The sequence below is a fragment of the Scardinius erythrophthalmus genome (assembly GCF_964197995.2).
Source record: "Scardinius erythrophthalmus genome assembly, chromosome: 25".
Lineage (NCBI taxonomy): Eukaryota > Metazoa > Chordata > Actinopteri > Cypriniformes > Leuciscidae > Scardinius > Scardinius erythrophthalmus.
The window spans coordinates 30542506-30560777 of record NC_138245.1 but is presented as its reverse complement, the minus strand read 5'-3'; the positions used below and the strand labels follow the sequence as shown (position 1 = coordinate 30560777).

At 40.8% G+C, this 18272-nt stretch overlaps 1 protein-coding gene across 1 annotated transcript in view; it reads left to right on the top strand.

Annotated features, from left to right (window-relative positions):
* gli2b (GLI family zinc finger 2b) overlaps positions 1–18041 on the top strand; it is a 94184-nt gene extending 76143 nt beyond the window's left edge. Inside the window, exons 9-14 of the mRNA XM_081357572.1 lie at positions 3961–4095; positions 7862–8011; positions 8886–9050; positions 10825–11106; positions 14157–14481; positions 15150–18041. Of these exons, the coding sequence (XP_081213698.1) occupies positions 3961–4095; positions 7862–8011; positions 8886–9050; positions 10825–11106; positions 14157–14481; positions 15150–17299 (3207 nt within the window). The 3' untranslated portion in view covers positions 17300–18041. The remainder of the gene's footprint in view (positions 1–3960; positions 4096–7861; positions 8012–8885; positions 9051–10824; positions 11107–14156; positions 14482–15149) is intronic.
* The last annotated feature ends 231 nt before the right edge of the window (positions 18042–18272 follow it).

Sequence of the window (18272 nt, the reverse complement as noted above, 5' to 3'; positions counted from 1 at the left end):
ACATTCATTTATTATTATTATTGTATGGCACCTTATACATATTTTTACGTATAAAAGGTGCTATATAAATAATAATATTATAATAATAATATTGTTATATTGTTTTATATTATTATTATATATTGTATTACATTAATGTATTAATATAAATGTTATTACTATTATCATTATATTTGTATGACCCCTTTTATACATAATTAATTTTTATGCTATAAATTTCATTTTAACATTAATATAAAATATATTTGACTGTATTATATATTATATACTTAGAATATAAGTGAATATTAATATAAAATACACGTTTTATATATTAATATTACAAAATATTTTTATATTAATATTAAAACTGATTTCATCCGATGTTTGTTTACAGTGTATTTTAGTATAAACTTGTTTTAAAAATAGTTATAAATATTAAAATAAACTTTAATGACATTTATTATAGCTAACTATTTTTGTTCTATCAATATTTTTCATTATATTAAATATATTTAAAATCAGCATGACTCCATATTAGTTTTCCTTTCTAAGGCCGAAGCAATGCATTCTGGGATTGATTGCTCTGTGAAATACACATATCTGGCTTGAGATCATCTATGATGCCGCTCACAAGGTTATGGAACAGAACTTGACGGAAAACGCAAAGAAACCACTGACGAAATGGCCCGTTCGTCCTGTTATGCTGAAAAAACTGTGGATTTTTCTCTCTGAAATGCTTTGTACTGATCAATGACAGGCCATGAGGCCCTCGGGAGCCCCGCGGTCCCCTGACCCGCTTCTTCACACGCACCGCGCGAGAAAAACTCCAGCTGATAAGAGCTTTACACGCGTTGGCTCGCTCACTCGGCGCGCCGTGTAAACTGTGCCAGAGCACTTCATTTTAATGAAATATTGGCCGGCCGTTATTGTCACCTGAGAGTTTTTTCTCTCTCTCTTTCTCCTTCGCGCTGCTCATCTTTTGACAAATCTGCGGCTGCTCTTGGCGGTGAGGCAGGTTGGCTCTTGATGCATGGGGAATAAGGCGGCTGCCGTCGTCTTGGGGCCAGCAGAATTGATGAAGATAGCTCACAGGGCAGAGATAAACATGCTGCAGTCAGCATGCTGTGTGTGTGTGTGTGTGTGTGTGTGTGAGCATCTCCGCTACCCACAGCAGAGCACGGTCCGATCGCTCTTAACACCACACACGTGTCTCTACAAGCGCACAATTAATGTTTCGTCTTCATACTACCATTCTGGCCGAGTAAATAATATATCAGCGTTGAGGGAGTGCTGTTATAGGGCACAATAGCATTTGTCTGTCCAACGGGCCAATGTTAAGACATTGAGGTTTGGTTTAATATCGGTGCAATGCCAATGTCAAATTGACGTGGAATAGTGATGACAGCTGACGTTGATATTTTGTTGGGTTTAAGTCGAGGTATTAAAGAGTTAGTTCACCCTAAAATTAATGTTATTTTATTAATTACTCACCCTCATGTCGTTCCAAACCCATAAGGTTTTTGTTCGTCTTCGGAACACAAATGAAGATCTTTGTAATGAAATCTGAGAGATTTCTGTCTCTCCATTGACAGTCTACGTAACTACCACTTTAAAGCTTCAAAAAGTTCATAAAGAGATTGTAAAACTAATCCATTTGAATTGAGTGGTTTAGTCTAAATATTCTGAAGAGACTCGATCGCTTTATATGATGAACAGATTGAATTTAGGCTTTTATTCACATTTAAACATTAATGAGTGGACATAAACAGAAGCTCAACCGAACCTGCTTGACGCATGAGAACAAACCTTTCAGAAGCTCAAACGTGATGCGTAACACGAGAATGAACCTCATTGGTTCTTGCAGAAGCTCAAACGTGATGCGTAACACGAGAATGAACCTCATTGGTTCTTGCAGAAGCTCAAACGTGATGCGTAACACAAGAACGAACCTCATTGGTTCTTGCAGAAGCTCAAACGTGATGCGTAACACGAGAATGAACCTCATTGGTTCTTGCTGAAGCTCAAACGTGATGCGTAACACGAGAATGAACCTCATTGGTTCTTGCAGAAGCTCAAACATGATGCGTAACACGAGAATGAACCTCATTGGTTCTTGCAGAAGCTCAAACGTGATGCGTAACACGAGAACGAACCTCATTGGTTCTTGCTGAAGCTCAAACGTGATGCGTAACACGAGAACGAACCTCATTGGTTCTTGCTGAAGCTCAAACGTGATGCGTAACACGAGAACGAACCTCATTGGTTCTTGCTGAAGCTCAAACGTGATGCGTAACACGAGAACGAACCTCATTGGTTCTTGCAGAAGCTCAAACGTGATGCGTGACACGAGAACGAACCTCATTGGTTCTTGCTGAAGCTCAAACGTGATGCGTAACACGAGAACGAACCTCATTGGTTCTTGCAGAAGCTCAACCGTGATGCGTAACACGAGAACGAACCTCATTGGTTCTTGCAGAAGCTCAAACGTGATGCGTAACACGAGAATGAACCTCATTGGTTCTTGCTGAAGCTCAAACGTGATGCGCAACACGAGAATGAACCTCATTGGTTCTTGTTGAAGCTCAAACGTGATGCGTAACACGAGAATGAACCTCATTGGTTCTTGCAGAAGCTCAACCGTGATGCGTAACACGAGAATGAACCTCATTGGTTCTTGCAGAAGCTCAAACGTGATGCGTAACACGAGAACGAACCTCATTGGTTCTTGCAGAAGCTCAACCGTGATGCGTAACACGAGAACGAACCTCATTGGTTCTTGCAGAAGCTCAAACGTGATGCGTAACACGAGAACGAACCTCATTGGTTCTTGCAGAAGCTCAAACGTGATGCGTAACACGAGAACGAACCTCATTGGTTCTTGCAGAAGCTCAAACGTGATGCGTAACACGAGAACGAACCTCATTGGTTCTTGCAGAAGCTCAAACGTGATGCGTAACACGAGAATGAACCTCATTGGTTCTTGCAGAAGCTCAAACGTGATGCGTAACACGAGAACGAACCTCATTGGTTCTTGCAGAAGCTCAACCGTGATGCGTAACACGAGAACGAACCTCATTGGTTCTTGCAGAAGCTCAACCGTGATGCGTAACACGAGAACGAACCTCATTGGTTCTTGCAGAAGCTCAAACGTGATGCGTAACACGAGAACGAACCTCATTGGTTCTTGCAGAAGCTCAAACGTGATGCGTAAAACGAGAATGAACCTCATTGGTTCTTGCAGAAGAAAAAAACTATAAAACAAGCTACTGTAACTGCCCAAGTTTTGTCTGTTGATTATATACTAACTTCATATTTAGTGAACAACATCACACTCACATTCGTGCTGTTGTTGTTCTGAATAGTACAACACAAGAAAGTGTTGGAGAAGTTGATAAGCAAATGTGCAGCAGTGTGAGATTGCTTAAAATGTCTTACATTTTGCTTAAATGTTGCATAATTAGATTAAAAAAAATTGACAGGGTCAATGACAAGGAAAAAATTATCCAGAACATGCTCTCGTCTAATGTACCGTCAAACACTGCATAGTGAAATCTGCATACAAACGATTTCACAAACAAATCATGATTCATCATTCATTTTACTTCTAAAATTGATTCAAAACATGAAGTTAACACTTAAAACGTGGTAAAATGAAATTTTATGAATAGATATGAATTGTTTTTAAAAAGAGAGCATATGTTTTCTGAGAGTGACTAAAAGCTGTATAGGAAAGCCCTTATATGGAGATGGTGTGGGCGTTTTATGCAGATTACTATCATCAGGCATGCAATCGTTTAGAATACTCCACATTCATTAACAAGATTAAGAACAAATGAATGTGCATATGCATGTGTTGTGAATTAGGCTGATAAATACGAATGTTCCACACAATTAATAGTGAACGAGACCCATTTTCTCTCTCTTGCTAACAAGCCGATCCACTAAAGAGTGTTTATGCCGTAATGTTCTGTTCCTCAGGACCACCTGGGCGGCGCACTGGACCTGAAGGAAGACTTGGACGAGTGCAAGCATGAGGCTGAGCTGGTGTACGAGACCAACTGCCACTGGGAGCGCTGCAGCAAAGAGTACGACACGCAGGAACAGCTGGTGCATGTAAGTGTGTGTGTGTGTGTGTGTGTGTGTGTGTGTGTGTGTGTGTGTGTGTGTGTGTGTGTGTGTGTGTGTGTGAGAGAGAGTGAGTGTGTGAGAGAGTGAACAGGTTTATATTACACCAAAATGTCCCCACAAGGATAGTGAAACCTGAGATCGCCTAAACTGAGGGACCAGCCAGCGGTTCCCAACGAGGGAAATGGGTTAATAAACATAATAAATTATATTTTTTCGAAAATGTAAAATGTAGAAAGTTTTGTGTGATGGGTAGGTTTAGGGGTCTGGTTAGTGAGTGAGTGAGTGAGTGAGTGTGTGTGTGTGTGTGTGTGTGTGTGTGTGTGTGTGTGTGTGTGTGTGTGTGTGTGTGTGTGTGTGTGTGTGTGTGTGTGTGTGTGTGTGTGTTTTTGTGATGGGCAGGTTTAGGGGTCGGGTTAGTGTGTGTGTGTGTGTGTGTGTGTGTGTGTGTGTGATGGATAGGTTTAGGGGTCGGGTTAGTGTGTGTGTCTGTGTGTATGATGGGTAGGTTTAGGGGTAGGGTTAGTGTGTGTGCGTGTGTGTGATGGGTAGGTTTAGGGGTCGAGTTAGTGTGTGTGTGTGTGTGTGTGTGTGTGTGTGTGTGTGTGTGTGTGTGTGTGTGTGTGTGTGTGTGTGTGATGGGTAGGTTTAGGGGTCGAGTTAGTGTGTGTGTGTGTGTGTGCGTGTGTGTGTGTGTGTGTGTGTGTGTGTGTGTGTGTGTAATGGGTAGGTTTAGGGGTAGGGTTAGTGTGTGTGTGTGTGTGTGTGTGTGTGTGATGGGTAGGTTTAGGGGTCGGGTTAGTGTGTTTGTGTGTGTGTGTGTGTGTGTGTGTGTGTGTGTGTGTGTGTGTGTGTGTGTGTGTGTGATGGGTAGGTTTAGGGGTCGGGTTTGTGTGTGTGTGTGTGTGTGTGTGTGTGTGTGTGTGTGTGTGTGATGGGTAGGTTTAGGAGTCGGGTTAGTGTGTGTGTGTGTGTGTGTGTGTGTGTGTGTGTGTGTGTGTGTGTGTGTGTGTGTGTGATGGGTAGGTTTAGGGGTCGGGTTAGTGTGTGTGTGTGTGTGTGTGTGTGTGTGTGTATGATGGGTAGGTTTAGGGGTCGGGTTAGTGTGTGTGTGTGTATGATGGGTAGGTTTAGGGGTCGGATTAGTGTGTGCGTGTGTGTGTGTGTGTGTGTGTGTGTGTGTGTGTGTGTGTGATGGGTAGGTTTAAGGGTCGGGTTAGTGTGTGTGTGTGTGTGTGTGATGGGTAGGTTTAGGGGTCGGGTTAGTGTGTGTGTGTGTGTGTGTGTGTGTGTGTGTGTGTGTGTGTGTGTGTGTGATGGGTAGGTTTAGGGGTCGGGTTAGTGTGTGTGTGTGTGTGTGTGTGTGTGTGTGTGTGTGTGTGTGTGTGTGTGTGTGTGTGTGTGTGTGTGTGTGTATGATGGGTAGGGTTGTGGTTTGGGAATAGAAAATACAGTTTGTGCAGTATAAAAATCTTTACGCCTATGGAGAGTCCCCGCAAAGATTGTGTGTGTGTGTGTGTGTGTGTGTGTGTGTGTGTGTGTGTGTGTGTGTGTGTGTGTGTGTGTGTGTGTGTGTGTGTGTGTGTGTGTGTGTGTGTGTGTGTGTGTGTGTGTGTGTGTGTGTGTGTGTGTGGTTATGGGATAGTCTGACAGACGGCTGGGTTGGACACAGGTTTCAGAGCTGTGCTCGTTTGGAACAGAGTCAAGAAATCACTGAATACCAGCAGTGAAGGAGAGATGCAGAATCAACAGGCAGAATCACAATGCATCCACCTTTTATAAAGACAAGCACAAATTTACTGGGTTCACAACACCTCCAAATTTTCTGCACACATTATTCTTTCCATAAACCGCCCACTTACACAGGAACAGACCACCTCACCTGCATTTATAACGACTAGCCAGATTTGAGAAAGCTCTTACTGTTTTTGTGTATAATAGGCGTCCCATCTGAGGAGGCATACTTAAATTTACTGACTCAGTTTTGGCCCGGGCAGCTGAGTGGCACAAGGTATCACTGACCTCTGACCTCTTGACCTGTGACCCAAAGGGCACAGCATAAATCTGTCCCACCAGATGATCCGAATTGTTCATGTGGAACTGAGAAGGTTTAGAATACCACAGGTTAACAATATAGAGAAGAAAATAAATAGGGGAAAATGCATGAAACACAGACTTACATGAGCATATTAATCAGTCCTTTTATGATAAATTAAATAATTTAAATGATAGATATCTGCACTTTTAAAAGTTTTTGTCTGGTAGTCATATTATTAATATTATTTTATTTATTTGTATACACACATTAATGTCGTTACATTAGATCAACTGTCTGTATCTGTTATACACAAACATAACTTACACACTCCTTTAGAGAGTGAAATAGGTCAAAGGAATTTGGATGGTGTGTTTTCACGACCGACTGGTTTCTTTGTGATGCTTTGATGTGCTTTCCTGAGACGGGCTGATCTATCCCAGCATGCACTCTGTCCTGTGTGGGGTGACACAACTTTCTGTGGCATTCCAGCCAACCAGTGAAGCATAGAGAAAAGAGCCCGTCCATCACACTGAAACACACACACACACACTGAGGAGAGGGACTGATTCACTCTCACTCTCCGCTCAGTCACTGAATGAGATCTTCACTGAATGACACTCTTGATTGTCTGTTTACACAAGCGATACACACTCTGATAACAGCTCATTATGGGCTTAAAGAGGAACAGAGGGCGCCTGTGTGTGTGTGTGTGTGTGTGTGTGTGTGTGTGTGTTATCAGTGATCTGGAGCAGTTCAGTGTTGCTGCTGTAGGACATCACGATGGAAAGTCTACAGATGTGGCCATAATGAAGCTCATTGTGGAGGAATCGTATGTGTGAGGATTGTTTCTGATTCCTGATTGATTCAGGCGGACGATAAAAACAGAACAGAGAGTTGTTTTAGTGTTAATCGACTCTTATTGAAACGATTCTATTCAGAGATTCAGACGCACAGATTCAAAAAGCATTTGCAAAAGCTCTATTTTGGAGTCTAACTGTTAACTAGTTAAGATGTAGTTTACTACAAAAAAAAAAAGAGTCGTAAAATGCCAAACTGGAGTTCAGGCTACGTTCTTGAGTGATTCATTTAGACTGGAACGTTCAGTTGATTCAGTGTTTTGACCAGTTGACACCGAGGCTTCAAGAATGAATATAAACGTGAGTGTTAGAGAAGAGAAATGATCCTGCAAGCGTTCGAGAAACACTCTGTCTAATGAATCACATTGAGGCATTTTGAAGAGAACAAATTAAGTGTACATTTCCAAGATTCCCTTAAAAGCCATTTGAGTACACAGAGAGTTTGTTGGTAATTGAAAATCTGTGGTTCACTCAGATCTGAGGGTTCTTGTCCATCACCAGAGACACTTTTAAAAACACACTCTCTCACAATCACATGCCATCACATTTTCTTATTCCCGTCTGACAGACGTAGAGAACGCAGACGCTCGTGATGGATAGCTTTGCTCTTCAATTGGCGGATAGGCAAATGGGCTCCTCAGAAGCTCAAATTGCTTTATTTTCTCAAGCTCTTGATAGATGCAGCCTTGCGTCCAAATGACGCCAATTGTGCCGTGTTTTTTATTTTGTGTGTGTGTGTGTGTGTGTGTACGGAACGGCCAATTAGACCTTAAACACAACGCTGACATTACAAAGGGAGGTGAGACCCGGGATTCCTGTAGCAGAATGAAACTGAATGGTTGTGTTTGTGTGTTCGCAGCACATCAATAATGAACACATCCACGGGGAGAAGAAGGAGTTCGTGTGCCGCTGGGAGGAGTGCTCTCGCGAACAGAAGCCCTTTAAAGCGCAGTACATGCTGGTGGTTCATATGCGCAGACACACCGGGGAGAAACCGCACAAGTGCACTGTGAGTCAAACGTGATTAAACACACACACACACACACCTATAGACATCCATAACAGGACATAACATAGACCCTCTATTGTTTATGTAAAACGATTTATAATGAATAGTACAGATTAACCCAAGCCCTAAAAGAAACATAATTTATACTTTAAAAGTTTACAAGGAACACGCAAATGTACATAAACTACAGCTGAGAAAAAAATATTTAAAAATAAAAAAATTCTAATCTTCAGATCAAAATTTAAGTGAATTTGGATTTTTATACTTTAAAAAATATTTAAAATATTTTACAAATAAAAATGTCCCCAAACTACAGATAAAAAAACCTAAAACATGAATTTTTGTACTTTATAAATATATTTTTTGAATAATAAAAAATAAATAAATAAAAACTTCCCCAAACTACAGCTAAAAAATAAAATTAAAAAAAAGTAAAATAAATACTGTAAATGTCCCCCAAATACAGATACAAATCTAAGAGAACTTGCATTTATATACTTAAAAAAAAAATAAGGACAACTGTATGCACACATATGCAATTGAACATGTTAAAGGGTTTTATATCAAGCATAATTCCCAACAGAAGAGCATGACACTATAGCAACATCAAGGTCATGGGTTATTTTCCAAGGATGTGCAGCGCATGAACTCATAAAAAATACCTTGAATGCAACGCAAGTCGCTTTGGATAAAAGCATCTGCCAAATGCATTCATATAAATGTGATGATTAGCATTAAATCAGGAACAGCGTTTGTGCATATACAATACATGACTGATTTGATCATGTTGCAATGGGTTTTCTTTCTGTCAGCAAACACTGGAGATTATTTGAATTGGCACAACTCTAGTAATGTGTGTGTGTGTGTGTTTCAGTTCGAGGGCTGCTCTAAGGCGTACTCTCGTCTGGAAAATCTGAAAACTCACCTGCGCTCACACACCGGAGAGAAACCCTACGTGTGTGAGCATGAAGGCTGTAACAAGGCCTTCTCCAACGCCTCGGACCGAGCCAAACACCAGAACCGCACACACTCCAACGAGGTAAAGACACTCACCTTCATTCAGATACACACCGTCATAATCATTCACACAATTTATCTACTTAATTGTCATTCAAACATGTATATGAGGGTGAATGTCATCGTATCCAGGTCACATTTCAAATCTAAATTATATATATGGTCCAATTCTCTCTATGAACTAGTTGGTTATTAGCATGCATATTACTTGAATATTGGCTGTTTGTTACTACTCATAAAACACATATTAAAGCCTTATTCTGCATGATCATATTCTACATCCCTGAATCCTACCCAATACCTAAACTTAACAACTTAACTACTATTTTATAATCTGAAATTAGGAGTTTGAGGCAAAAGTTAATAGTGAGAATTGGACCCTAAACTAAAGTGAGGCCATATATATATATATATATATATATATATATATATATATATATATATATATATATATATATATAAAATTGTTCATTGAAAAAATAAAACAGCAATACAACAAATGCTACCATGATGTATAAATATTAATTTAGTAAAGTAATAAATAATATGAATATAAAAATAAAATTTTATATATTTTTACACTGATATTTTCTTGCATTGAAGTTTTTTTTTTAATTAACCATAAATTGTTAATTAAAAATAAATAAAAAAATATGTAAAATATATTTTAATATTTTTGCACTGATATTTTTTTGCATGGAGTGCATTGAGGTTTTCATAATTTACTGCATTACAGCCAATCAAAATACTGTAATATTATATTATTTAATTAACCATAAATTTTTAATTGAAAATAAAAATATAAAAAATAACATTTTAATATTTTTGTATTACATAAATGAAAATTAGATTTTTTTTTTTTCATTATGGTAATTAGACTTAGGTAATTTATTTTTAAAATATAAGAGTAACCTAGACTTCATCTTGACAAATTATGTGACATTCAAGCTGCTCATTTACATACAATGAAAGTGAATGGTGACCACAAGATTAACCTAAAAAAATAAGTTAAATTTCAGTTTGTTCCTGAAGACCCATTAAAAAACTACTAACGTGAGGGTGAGCATCTTTTAACCATATTTTAATTTCTGGGTGAACTCTTCGTATAAACGTGGGCAGACTGCATTAGATCAGTTAGCGTCACCCGCGCGCGAGTTTCAGACGTGTGCCGCCCCAGTAGTTGTTCTTCAGAGAGAGGATCAGATAATCTACTTCACTGTGGCATTAAGGATCAGCTAACCGCCTAATGCTATGTAAATGTGCCATTTTCAGCATACACTAACAAATTTAGGCCAAAATTAGATTTGTTCACGCATTCCCTCATCATGTGTAGTGATTGTTCCTGGACGCCCAACGTTGTCCCATTAACCATGCAAGTGTGCACAATGTGTGTGTGTGAATAATGAGCTGTGAAGCTAATGAGTACGGCAACCCACGATACATTAGTGAGAATCAAGCACGTCCCCAACGGAGAAACAGACCACCTGCAGACCGCGCATAGAAAATGAAACCTGGCGCCATTTCCATTCTCGGCTGATCCATCACGAGCTAAAGGAGGGAGAAAGATCATTTCATCTCAACTTTATTAGTAAACAGCCATGCATCACGAACGCTTAGCATTCGCACAATCAGTATGTCAAGCACACGCTCCGTAATTTATTCCTCTAATTGTGTATTCATCCACTGCTCCATTTGAAGATAATCTGACTTAACAGGAAGAGATAAAACTCTAATTCAAAGTCGTACATTTGACTGTTAGAGGGTCGTGTGAAACTGAGAGATATTTATCTCCGCAGAAACCCTACGTGTGTAAGATCCCGGGCTGCACCAAGCGCTACACCGATCCCAGCTCGCTTCGGAAACACGTCAAAACCGTCCACGGGCCCGAAGCTCACGTCACCAAGAAACAACGCGGTGACCTTCCGTCGCGACCCCATCCGCCTAAGGAGAACGGAGAGAACGAGGCGGGAACCAAGCTGTCGGGGCGGACGGTTGAAGAGAAACTTGAAGCCAACAGCACGACTAGAGGCGTCGAGGACTATCTGCAGGTCAAGTCCATAAAGACAGAGAACTCTATGGTAAGATCTGGTGTGAATGAGGCGATTTTGTGTACCATTATATTTGCATACGTGCATAAAGTATGTTTCTGGCCTGATTGAATGCATAACAAAATGTATGTAATTTGAATAACAAGAGTGGTGGCATGGCTATAATCTGTACTCTCAAATATATTATTCATTGCTGATTAAATATACATTAAAATGTCCATCAGAGGTTATGCTAATCCAAACACACTAACAAAGCACGCTGCTGTATCTGTCCATCTTTAACCGCTCTCTCTACATGTGCTTCCTGCTCTTTTCTCTCCCATACACTTTCCGTAAGGACAGACGTTACTGAGGTGAGCGTGGATCCTGTCTTAATATCAGTCGCTTTCTACTGTTGTGTTCATCGGGCAGTTGACAAGTGACATGGATTTTGACCTTTTTTGCCAAACATCAATATATTTTTGTATGAAGGAAATTAATATGCACATAAACATGACAAATTTATCTTCCTCTTTTCAAACTTACAAGTTTGAAAATTATTTACTTCCGGTTAGTGTCCTAATACACACACATAACTTTTATGTTAGATGTGATTCATCGATTTGACGGCACGTATATAATACATATAAAACTGTAATATGTAAATGCATGACCTGTTTATTTTTATTTTAATAGACCTCAATTCTAAAATTGGCAGCATTTTTAAATCAAATTTCTATCCACATTTTTTTAATTTTGATGTTTCACAGTTTATGAAGAGGACAGTACGGAGGAGGATTAGGGCCAGGCAATAATAAAAAAATAAAACCATCTCGAGATTAAAGTAATTATAATGCGAGATTAAACTCGTTAAATTTCGAGAAAAAAAGTCGAAATAAAATCTTGAGAATAAACTCATTAAATATCGAGAATAAAGTCGTTGTGTTGCGAGAAAAAACTCGTTAAATTTCGAGAAAAAAAGTCGAAATACAATCTCGAGAATAAACTCATTAAACATCGAGAATAAAGTCGTTGTGTTGCGAGAAAAAAACTCGTTAAATTTCGAGAAAAAAAGTCGAAATACAATCTTGAGAATAAACTCATTGAATTTCGAGAATAAAGTCGTTGTGTTTCGAGAAAAAAAGTCGAAATGAAATGTAGAGAATAACGCATTCGATCAGTGTTCATTGCATAGCCTACTGATATCAACCTCATCAAGGTTTCGTGGTTTCCCAGGATACCATAAGACACATTATTAATCGTTGTTGTTTGTGTACGCCTCCATCCACAGAATGTAACGACTGTAACCATCTATACAGCCATTAATGGCAATGCTGTACGGTTTTAGTTTATCATAGCTTTCCATATGCCAGAGTGTATTTGGGCCAGCGCAAGTGGCGTCTTCTCAAGCGTCTCCTTCGTCGAAATTCCACACCTTGAGGATCAACAAGTTTAATAATGCGTCTTATGGTATCCTGGGAAACCACGAAACCTCCATGAATTTCATGTTGGACAAAAGCGAGTACATCGCGCAAATTGGACTGATTTTTTCTTCTAAAAACACCTAGCCGACCTAGACCTAATGTTCTATTCTTTGTTACTGAAAGAAAGTCAAAAATATAGATTGTCTAAGTGATCTAACTCTGTCATGTCCTCTATCAGGTTATGCAATGAACACTGATCAAATGCGTTATTCTCTAACGTTACATTTCATTTCGACTTTTTTTCTCGAAACACAACGACTTTATTCTCGACATTTAACGAGTTTATTCTCACAATTCTTCGACTTTTTTCTCGAAATTTAACGAGTTTTTTCTCGAAACACAACGACTTTATTCTCGAAATGTAATGAGTTTATTCTCAAGATTGTATTTCGACTTTTTTCTGGAAATTTAACGAGTTTTTTCTCGAAACACAACGACTTTATTCTCAATATTTAATGAGTTTATTCTCAAGATTATATTTCGACTTTTTTTCTCGAAATTTAACGAGTTTTTTCTCGAAACACAACGACTTTATTCTCAATATTTAATGAGTTTATTCTCAAGATTGTGTTTCGACTTTTTTTCTCGAAATTTAACGAGTTTAATCTCGCATTATAATGACTTTAATCTCGAGATGGTTTTATTTTTTTATTATTGCCTGGCCCTAATCCTCTTCCGTACGTCACCCCACAGATGTAATTATAATAATTTCATGGATAAAATCTAGCCAGCAAAATGATGAAAATATAAAGTAAAACAGGTTTTTGTTTAAGCACAGTCGAATTCCATGTCATGTCAACTGCCCTTTTACAGAATGCATGGTAAATGTCTCATTTATGGTTCTCTCCTTTTTTCTTTTTTTTTTTACAAATTATCTCTGAGGTTATTCCATAAAAAGCTCACACACAGAGCTATAAGATCAAATTCAGGATACAGTATGATAGTACACACATTTGGGTGTTGAATTCTTCACTGCGTCAAAAAATGTGGACCCCTACGTTATGAGATCTGTTGACACACAGAGGGCCTCTAATTTCCCATGGGCTTTCACCCTACATATCCAGCCCAATCCCCCCACAATCCCGAGATCTAACGCTCCCGCCTGCCACTCAAGGATAAAAGCCATTAGTGGATTAATATTATATCAGTGGGACTGTTTTTGTGTCCTGAACAAATAGTGGCAGTGATCAAGCTGTGATCAAGCACGCTTCACGTGGGGACAGAATACATTTGCTTCATTCAAGGGATGTGCAGTCATATGACGTGAATACAAAGACATAGCTTACCTTATATATGTTGAGAGCTTCCCCCTTTGTGTATTCATGCCAGGCCACATGCATAATGCACAAAGAGGTTGCCATAGGAAATAACGATTTGTCAGGCACTTAATGTAGCTTTCTGAGAAGATCGCGAGGGGGAGGAAAAAGAAGTGGGATGTCTTGAGGAAGGGTGTTTTCCCAAACCTCGAATCAGTATGCTCATTATTTGCAATTTACACTTGGGAAAGTGATTGTAAGGGTCGTGTGTTTTGCATGTTGCTGTGTCTGCATTCTGGGTCATTCTCTTCGTTTAGCTTCTTGGGTAATCAAACTCAAACTTCCCATCTGTCTCTCTCAGATGTATCAGTCCAGCCCTGGTGGTCAGTCATCATGTAGCAGCGAGCCGTCACCACTTGGCAGTGCCGCCCACCATGACGGTGGAGTAGAGCCGACGGGACTCAGCGGGGGCAGCATGGGAGATCTGAGCGCCCTGGATGACGCGCCCCTTGTGGATTCAACCGTCTCCACAGGAATGTTGGGCCTCCATCTTCGCAAAAACACCAGCCCTGCCCACAGACTCGCGTATCTGAAGCAAGAAAAGCTGAAGTCGGTGAGGGACTCGTGCTCCTGGGCAAACCCAACTCCTCCTGCCCCCAGCACCAAGCTTCCACCCATCAATACCAGTGAGTATTTTTAATTTTAATTTGATCACATTTCCACCACTGATGCACTCCCAAAATCCAGTTTTTCTTCCTCTAAACAGGGTTCGTACAGGGTGCTTTAAGTACTTGAATTTGAATTTTTAAAATTTAAGTCCTGGAAAACCCTTGAAAACAGCCATTTTTATGAAAAGATACTTGAAAAGTGCTTGAATTATTGAAAGACAATATGTGATTTTTCATTTTCTCAAAAAAATATTTTCACGCAAAATTAACGCTGTGGCCCGTCTGATATAGATATAGAGCAATTTCGCATGGCTATGAGCTTGATATTGCTCATATAAATATCCAAGTATATGATACAGCTTTTATTCTTAAGGTCAATCATACATTAATGGGAGGAAAAAACAGTTTGAAAGAGGAAAACGATATCTTTGTCATAGTATCCTTTCAATCGTTAAAGTTACCGCAGTCATTGCCTGTGCTGCACTTTATTTGTACCATTTTGTTTAATTGGTTTATTTTTATTAATCCTTTTTTAGAATTTGAAAGATGATAAAGACATTGTTTGATAAGCGAGATCTCTCATTGTAGTCCTTGAAAGCCAAAAACATAGTGCTTGAAAAGTCCTTGAATTAAATTTTACAGTATCTGCACAGACCCTGTCTAAATTCAGCTCTTTTCTGTTGCAGGTTCTTTATTGGAAAGTTCTGTCAGTCTGTGTGATCCAGGGCTTTCCATCTCCAGTCCGCGCCTGGGCGATCTTTGTCCTGGTGAGACTACGGTTTTAAGTCAACTGGTGGAGCGTCGGGATAGTCTGGCCAGCAACGTGAGCTCGGCTTACAACCTTAGCCGTCGTTCTTCCGGGATCTCGCCCTGCTATTCAAGCCGTCGGTCCAGCCAAACCTCACAAACTGGTGGGCGCCTTAACATCAGCTCTACCGGCTCCTATGACCCCATTTCCACCGATTTGTCTAGAAGGTCCAGTGAGGCCAGCCATTGTGGAGGAATCCCCAGTCTACTCAGTCTGACTCCTGCCCAACACTACAGACTCAAAGCCAAATATGCTGCCGCCACAGGCGGCGCGCCACCAACCCCTCTACCTAATATGGACTTCATGAGCCTGAAGACTCGGATGGCCCTGTTTGGGGATTCCAATGAAATGTCCACACTCCCCATCAATCCCCCTTCAGTTCCCAGAAGGTGTAGTGATACCAGCTACGCCAACCGTAGCGTCTTGCCCCATGAGGTGACGGGAAACATCACTCGAAGAGCAAGCGACCCGGTTAGAAGAGTCGGTCCAGAGCAGTATTCCCTCCAGCAACGTTACAATAGCATGAACAATGTGAACCAACATCCGTCGTTGCACCATCCAGCATCCGGCCGACACTTTTCACAGATCAACAGCCTGTCTGAGAGTAACGTAAACCGCCACCAATATCCACCCCGACCTCCTAGCATTTCTGAGAACGTGGCGATGGAAACCATGGCGAGTGACATGGACAACCAGAACAATGATGCAATGATGTTACACGATGACATAGTTCAGTACCTTACATCTCAGAATGGAGATTCCAGCCAACATCCAGGGATAACGTACCGCCACTACCCTGGACAAGGCCTCCACGGCTTTGGGTCCCTGCAACAGTGTCATTACCAGAGACGCCTGGCCTTGGTGGAAGGCAACATGAACGCCGTAACACAACAAACGGCAGCTCCAAGCTCCCAGCAGTCATTCCCAGGTTCACCCAATGCCACTAAGAGCCAGATGCCGGTGCAGTGGAACGAGGTCAGTTCAGGGACAGTGGATTCATCTCACAGCCAAACCAAGCAGGGATCAGGGCGGGGAAACCTCACCGCACTCCAACAAAAACAAAACCTCAGCTCCTTTCAGAACGTCAACTCCAACCAACAAGTTGGGCTGATGAGTCACAACCTCGCTCACGCTGCCCACGTGCAACGCAATAACGAGTTTAATTCACAGAGGGTCAACCAAAGGCAACCACTACGACAGGCTAACACAGAGCAGACTATCTTTCTGCATGGTTACCATGAGGGTTCTGCTTCAAATGATATCAGTGTAGGTTTGCTGAGCCCGTCTGGTAAAGCGCTGACGGCACAGTCTGGCAGTGTCCAGAATAACAGGGTGAGAGCTCAGCCGGTGGCTAGTCAAAGCCATGCCACTTTTAATGGAAATAATCATGGAAATTATTCCCAGATGAACATCAACCAGCAAGGCTATGTCATTCCAGCCCAGAATCCCACGCTGAACGGAAACCATGGGCTGCTACAGCCAAGGCCGCCCACAGAACCCAAACCCTACAGCCGGCAGCTCTCAGTGCCAACGACAACTGCAGCGCAGCAACTTGGTTACCCACAATCCAACTTTAGCCCTGCATATGACACCTCTGAGGCCAGTCCTAAGAAATCAGCTGACGGCACAGATACCAATGGTATTTTCTACACTGGACAGATTCACATGTTCGAGTCCAGCAGCCTCAGGATGACAGATGCAGTGCAAATCGGGACAGAAAGCACAGTCATGGGCTCCCCAGAAACAAATCAGGTCTCGAGCACGGTGGATTCAAGCGGAGCAGAGCACCCGCAGATCGACTTCGACGCCATGCTGGATGACGGCGATCACTCCAGCCTCATATCAGGAACTCTAAGCCCCACCCTCCTCCGCAGCCTATCCCAGAATTCCTCCCGTCTCACCACGCCCAGAAACTCAGTGACGTTGCCCCCGGTGCCTGCGGGAATCGCCAACATGGCCATCGGAGACATGAGCTCCATGCTGACTGCGCTCGCAGAGGAAAGCAAGTTCCTCGATATGATGTCATAGGAAAAACAGGAAACACGAGATTAAAAGAGACAGTGTGACATAATGCATTGACATTTTTTCAAATCCTTTTTAAAAAGCGTATTATTCTGTATAGTATTAGTTTGGTGACATCTTTTTGTTTTGCATAAGAAGCCATACTTTGCCTTAGACCAGTGTATGTACAGCACATACAGTATATGAACAGACAGAGAATTTGATATGCGACAGTCCTGTATTTTTTTATACGACTTCTGAACTGACGACATGAACGCAAAGAAACAAGTGCCTCGCTGTGCACAAGCATATGCAGGAATCACATTACTCGAGCAGAACGGGACTGTATCTTTCTCGGGCCTCTTCAATGGAGACGGTTTTGTATATTCTGTAAATTAAATGTAATATTATGCTTCCTATCCTTGTTTGTACTAGACAGAAGAAAGGATCCGAATGAATATGCAGATAAAATATTATGAAATGTAAAGCTGGACAGTTGAAAGTGCGGTTCAGAATCAGAAATACCTCTTGCTTTGTTTTGAATTATTGAAGACCAGAGTGGAATCACAGGAACGTAACAGCGCTTTAAAGAAACTGAACTAAAGTCTCTCGGAGAGAACCGCACAACTGATTATCTTGGACATTTGAACTCAATATACCGAATTATGTTTAAACTGTCCTGTTGTGCACAGATTCCTTTTACAGGGCTGGATCATGTAGATAACTTTTGTACATTTTTAATGAAATACAATATTGTTGTTTTTCTACTACAGTGTTGTTTGGTTCTTCATTCCACACGCAGGACATTGGTGAAGAACTCTCTACTAATAGTTTAATACTTTTAACTCTTTCCCAGCCAGTGTTTTTTAAGTTTCCAGCCAGCGCCAGCATTTTTGATCATTTTCCCCAAAATGTCATGGCCCCCAGACCAAATCAGGAATATCAGAGGAGATATGAAGACTTCAGATGCAAAAGCCTCTAAGTGCCATCTGAAATATTC